The sequence below is a fragment of the Triticum aestivum genome, chromosome 5B (genome assembly GCF_018294505.1).
Source record: "Triticum aestivum cultivar Chinese Spring chromosome 5B, IWGSC CS RefSeq v2.1, whole genome shotgun sequence".
Taxonomy (NCBI): Eukaryota; Viridiplantae; Streptophyta; class Magnoliopsida; order Poales; family Poaceae; genus Triticum; species Triticum aestivum.
The window spans coordinates 8,434,435-8,440,255 of record NC_057807.1 but is presented as its reverse complement, the minus strand read 5'-3'; the positions used below and the strand labels follow the sequence as shown (position 1 = coordinate 8,440,255).

Genomic DNA, 5,821 nt, shown 5'->3' with positions numbered 1-5,821 from the left:
CAACTGTCGGGCGTAAAAATCAGACCCAAGCCCGACCCATCATGCAAAAAACCCATGAGGCCTCAGGCCGGGCCTTTTCCTTAAACTATGAATATGTCAAGCCTGAGCCCGGCCCGGCCCAGCCATCAGGCCTAAATATATAGACCCAGGCCCGGCCCATGTGAAAGGTCGGGCCGTCCGGGTCGCGCTGCCCATGGCCGGGTAGTGCGAGCGCACCCACTCCCCTCCCTTTTCCCGCCCTTTTTATTCCCCACCTCCTCTCCCCGACTCCAGAAGCTTCCTTCGACTCCTTGCTCCTTGCCACGCACCGCCACCGCCGCCGCCGCCGGCGAAGAGGAGAAGGGCGAGGGGGGAAGGATGGGGACCCGACATATACCGCTGCCTCGCCTGTACGAGCTCCTCCTCGGCAAAGGTGACCTCACACCCTAACCTGTCCGAGCGCCGCCGATTGTACGGCTCCCCCCTCCGGCCGTCTCATCATTTCACTCGCTTTTTGTGCAGAGCGCGACCGTTGGTCGCCGGAGGCCAGGTTCATCGAAGCCGCCCACAATGGCGACGTCGGCAAGATCAAGAGTAAGCGCCGCCTTTCACCAAATCCCCACGCCCCTCCCTCTCCCTCCATGACGTCCCGCGTCACTGAGCTCGCTAGATCTGGCCAGGGGCCTAGGGTTTAGCTGCCGTGTGTGCTCCGTTCTTGATATGGCCGCGGTTTGCGGCTCCGGGATGCCAATTTCGGTCGTGATTTAGGTTTCAGTGCTCTGGTTTGGGGGCAAATCGGGGTTTCAGACCAGATTCTTGCCCCCTTCCTAAGAATCAGGGGCGATTTCTTTCTGATTCAGATTACAGTACATAGATGCTACGTCCTTGCCATGATTCCTGACTAAAAGTGCCCCCTTTTTTGGTCTGAACTGCAGAGATTGCAAAGGAGCTGGACGTGCAGGGGCGTGGGATCCCGGCGACGGTGGCTAACACCACCTACATGGGCATGAACGCCCTCCACGCCGCCGCCGGCTGCGGCAGCTTCTCGGTCTTCGAGTATCTCGTGGAGGAGGTCAAGATGGATGTCGACTTGCCCGACACCGCTCAGCATACGTTCAGGCCTTTCTGATCCTAATATAAGCACATTTAGTTTTATGACTTTATCATCAACTTCAGCTGAGCTGTGAGCGTCTTAATGCTAGAGTTTACACCCGTGGCGCATGCCATCACCAATGGCAACCTTCCTGCCGTCAAGTACCTCATTGATCATGGCGCTGATCTGCATCAGCAACGTGCAAAGGGAAACATCACTCTTCTTCATGTAGCTGCAGTTCATGGTATGAAAAGGAACTTCACTTTAGCATCGCTTGTTTTGTGCTGGACCTACCATGGTGATAAAAATGGATTTACTTTACCAGGAGCTAGACTAAGCTAGCCTAATACTCCCTCCGTTCCCAAATATAAGTCTTTTTAGAGATTCCAACAAGTGACTACATACGGAGCAAAATGAATGAAACTACATTCTAAAATAAGTCTACATACATCCGTATGTTGTAGTCCATTTGAAATGTCTAAAAAGACTTACATTTAGGAACGGAGGGAGTAGAATTTTTTTTCCTGTTGCCATACATTAAAAGTAGCCTGATCTTATTTGCTTCTCATGTTCATTGGGGTCTGAATAGTGATCAATCTTATGAGTTAGCCTTCTCATAGGAGTGATAGCTGGCTTTCACAGAGTTTCTTCGTATGTATTGAAATAAAGAGTGCTCTAGGTCGGAGAAATAAAAAGTGCAGCTTCTAGGGACTCTAAAGCGCTTCCATGAGAGACATACGGACTTCTAGTTATTGGCTGATTCCTAATTCCCCGCTCTCAGATATGTAAAGATTCCACGTGTCATCGTATTGCTACCAATCTTGTTAGTCTAGCCATTGGAACTAGTTTCCTGAGAAATGTTCGTCTACTTTACCGCCTTCTTATGTTGACTGATTATGGTCATTCTTTCTGTATGCCTATTTAGAGAAATGTGAAACAACAAAAATCCTTCCCCCACTAGTTATTTGAACTTTGCCGAGCAAAAATGTTTTGTTCATGTCATTTATTGGTAATAGTATTATGACCCTTTTCTTCTTTTCTTCAGGGTACTCTGAAATAGTTAAGTTTCTTCTTGTGAGGGGAGCTGACGTCGATGCAATATCAGATCTTGGGACAGCACTCGCAGATGCTGCCATTAGAGGATATCCTAGTATTGTCAAGACCCTTTTGGAGCACAATGCAGATGTACTATTCAAGTTATTTGTTGATATGCTGTCTTTTAACTCCAATTCCCCCTTTTGCTGGGTTTTTGCTACTTTCTCCAATTGTTCCCACCTGTAGCTGATGGCTTTTTTTTGGTTGGTGACTAACTATGCCATGCCAAAAGTTAGGCAAGCTGGTTACCCGTTCAGTTCACAGCCACAATTGTGCCAACATTCCTTTTCTACAAGTTGGGTTCCATGTGTCACTGACTAAAAAAGGTGTGGTAGGATTCACTTAGGCTTGGCAAAGTATGCCACTCATTTTATCATCTAATCTTAGACATGTTTTGCAAAATGTTGTGGCAAATATCATCAACCTTCATAAACCAACCAAACAGGCCCTGCTATAGCTGTTAATGTGTGAGCTAGAGTAGGCATGGTGGGACTAGTCTGAAAAATTAATGGTAGCAAGCGGACATAAGACTATATAGCTATATTCTACTTCCTTCGTCCCATTATATAAGATTTTATTACAACGAATATGTGAGTATATCGGTTGTAATAAAATCTTATATTATGGGACGGACGGAGTATATTCTTACGAAAGAAGTATCCTCTCAGCCCTTTTCCCCAAACAAATTCCATCTTTTTGTTGGAACGGTCATATTTTGGCACGAAAGTGAAGTTCTTTTTTTTTCCAGCCCAACGATGCTAGATGTCAGTTTGGACCTTTAAGCATGGCATTACAAAAATCTTCTGTAGCCCGTGTGAAGCTATTGATTCAGGTATAGTATCCTCGGCTTATAATACAACAGGAATGCTGGATTTCTATAAACTGATGTTTGATTTAGCTATCTTTGTATTACCTACTTGAAAACCATATGATTGGCTTGTCTTCTATACTTGGATCTGATAGGGTGGAGCTAATGTCAGTGGTGATAGTCCTCGGGATAATCTTTTGATAAAGGCTGCAGAGAAGGGCTTAACTGAAGCTATCAAGTGCTTGTTGGAAGCTGGTGCAAACCCAAATGTTCCGAACGCAGTAAGAATGCTCTTTTTGTCACATTCTTTTGTCTTTCTTGGCTTTGTAATTTCAGTAGACTTGTCCTATACAGATATGCTACAACCGTATGAGTTATGATGTCAGTACAACTAGATGATGCTCCTTTTTCTAAAAAAATCTAGATGATGCTATCGGTAAAATTAAAATAAAAGGTTGTGCTAAGTTACCTTTTTTTTTTGCATATGCTTGTTACTGTTTCGCCTTGTCCCTTCATGCCATGTCTTTAATTTAGTCAGATATACATAGATGTGCCACACTAGCACTACGTCGACCTATTATGATGGTAGTGAATCAATATGGACATATGGTTTGCATATCATGTCTAGAATATTGCTTATTTCTTCATGTTGAGTATTGCCTTTCTAAAGCTTTTGTTGTTCCTCAACAGTTTGGTAGACTGCCAATAGAGTTGGCTGTTGAGTATGGTACACGGGAAGATGTTGAGATTCTCTTTCCGTTCACCTCACCCATTTCAACTGTGGAAAATTGGAGCGTTGATGGAATCATTAGTCATGTGAAGATGGAAATCAAGCAACTAGAGGTATGCCACTGCATATTTTCTTGCACACCCTTGGCAATTTTGGTGCACTTTAACTCTCTTGAGTGTGTTGCAGTTAAGTCCATGTTTAACTAACATTCGTAGATCTGGAACTGTCAAAGTTTATCCTCCTATTCCAGCCTCGTCAAATGCGCATGTGTTTCCTTGCACCTGCTTTGCTGCCTAAGCTCTTCACCTTAACATCTTTGCTAGAGCACCGTTTCTCCCTCACACACATCAGACCTCTAATATATACCTGATTCAAGTTATTATGAGTTGCCCAGGATGACAATTTTGTGAAAGAGAGGGTGTCTGACCTGAAACGACAAGCAGATGAAGCATTCAAAAAGCAGGATTATCTAAATGCATCAATGCTCTACACACAGGTACATTGCCGGACTGTTTATTCTTTGTAGGCTGGTGGTAAAGCCTTGAAACATGTTCCTCCATTACAATTTAGTTGATTTATCATTGAGATTGATTGATCTGGGCAATGCGTAAAAGCGATCTGTTACTTTGGCATGCACATCTTGTCGCATATGCGGAGTGTTAGCCAAGATTGGAGAAGTTTCATACCTATGGCTATTGGTAACAAAAAAAACAGAGACATCATGTTAGAAAGTAAAATAAGAACTGAAACACATCAATCTTGGTCTTCCATTCCATTGCTTGGAATTTGAGGTGGTTAGTTGCTCTTTTCTCACAGTTTTGGGTTTGGGTCCTTGTACCTATGGAACAAATGACAAATTTGCGTCCTAAACCAAGCAGTGTTTCTAGAATGTGGGAATGGCGCTGCAATTTTTCGATGTTTTATCTGCTGCAGGCACTGAAGATGGATAACTTTGACGCCAAGTTGTTGTCAAACAGGAGCCTTTGCTGGCTTCGCATGGGTGACGGACAAAGGGCTTTTGGTGATGCAACTAAATGCAAAAGGATGCGTCCAAAGTGGGCAAAGGTGCACTATCGACAAGGAGCAGCTCTAATGTTCTTGAAGGTGCACTAGATCGGGTTCAAACTGATGATTTCATTGCTCTTTTTATATCTGATATTTGATTCTGACGTGCGCATGCGTTCATTAGAAGTATGCTGCTGCGTATTCCGCACTCTCGCGCGCTTTAGAGTTGGACCCAGAAAGCGAAGAGACCGAGAAATTATTCTGGTATGAAATCCATGTTTCATCTCGTTTTCTCCTGGAGTGATATTAGATTAACATTGTCAGCAGCTGCAGATTCTAGGTGTTTCCATAATTAGTTAGTTGATTCGGTTGCTTCTTTTGACAATTTTGTGATGAACTTATCAATTAGTACAATTTGACCCTTCTTTGTAACAATGTCGTGATCAACTGATTCATGTAGGGAGGCGATGGAGCTGAAGTGATCTTGCCCTGCATGCCGACTGCAGAGAGATCTGAAGCTCACGCAGAATCTCAAGCTCTGCTTTTTGTGTTGTTAGACTAAACAAAAAACCCACTAAACTTTGAATTATGCTACCTTATGCTTTTAATGTAGTAATTCACTCATGGGCTGTAGCAGCAGCTTGGAGCAAACCATGTTACTAGCTACTTATTTTGAGTTGGTTTTGTGAAACTCAAATCCTGTTTTGTTTGTATGGCAACAATGGATGGTGAATTTAATTGGTTATGCTAGAGTGAAATGTTTGGCAGAATATCATGATACTTTGCATTGCCAGCTCCAATGCGCTTGCTGATAAATGAGATAGCTCCAATGCGCTCTGTTTTTTGTGTTCTTAGACAAAAAAAAACCCGCCAGACTTTGAATCATGGCGCCTTTCTTTGTAAGTTACTGGTTACTTATTTTAAGTTGGTTTTGTGAAACTCAAGTCCTGTTTTTTCTGTATGGAAGTCTGGCAGCAGATCATGATACTATGCATTGTCAATTCCCATACGTTTGCTGATAGATGAGATAGCTGCCACCATTGCAAATCTTTGACCAGATTTCTACTTTACTCTGAAAACCATTGCACTGTCTATGCCCTTTTCTTCTTCT

The 5,821-nt window shown here is 43.5% G+C and overlaps 1 protein-coding gene across 1 annotated transcript; it reads left to right on the top strand.

Annotated features, from left to right (window-relative positions):
* The first annotated feature begins 295 nt into the window (after positions 1-295).
* On the top strand, positions 296-5,327 carry LOC123115413 (ankyrin repeat and protein kinase domain-containing protein 1). Its single transcript, XM_044536572.1, has 12 exons — positions 296-412; positions 502-573; positions 915-1,092; positions 1,168-1,316; positions 2,118-2,257; positions 2,916-2,999; positions 3,131-3,256; positions 3,666-3,818; positions 4,100-4,201; positions 4,639-4,809; positions 4,895-4,974; positions 5,171-5,327. Exons 1-12 carry the CDS (start codon positions 358-360, stop codon positions 5,190-5,192), a joined length of 1,332 nt encoding a protein of 443 aa, XP_044392507.1. The 5' UTR covers positions 296-357; the 3' UTR covers positions 5,193-5,327.
* The last annotated feature ends 494 nt before the right edge of the window (positions 5,328-5,821 follow it).

Coding starts and splice junctions, on each gene's coding strand:
- LOC123115413 (XM_044536572.1), top strand. CDS start 358: ATGGGGACCCGACATATACCGCTGCCTCGCCTGTACGAGCTCCTCCTC. Junction 413..501: donor CGAGCTCCTCCTCGGCAAAG/GTGACCTCACAC, acceptor CTTTTTGTGCAG/AGCGCGACCGTTGGTCGCCG. Junction 1,317..2,117: donor TCATGTAGCTGCAGTTCATG/GTATGAAAAGGA, acceptor TCTTTTCTTCAG/GGTACTCTGAAATAGTTAAG.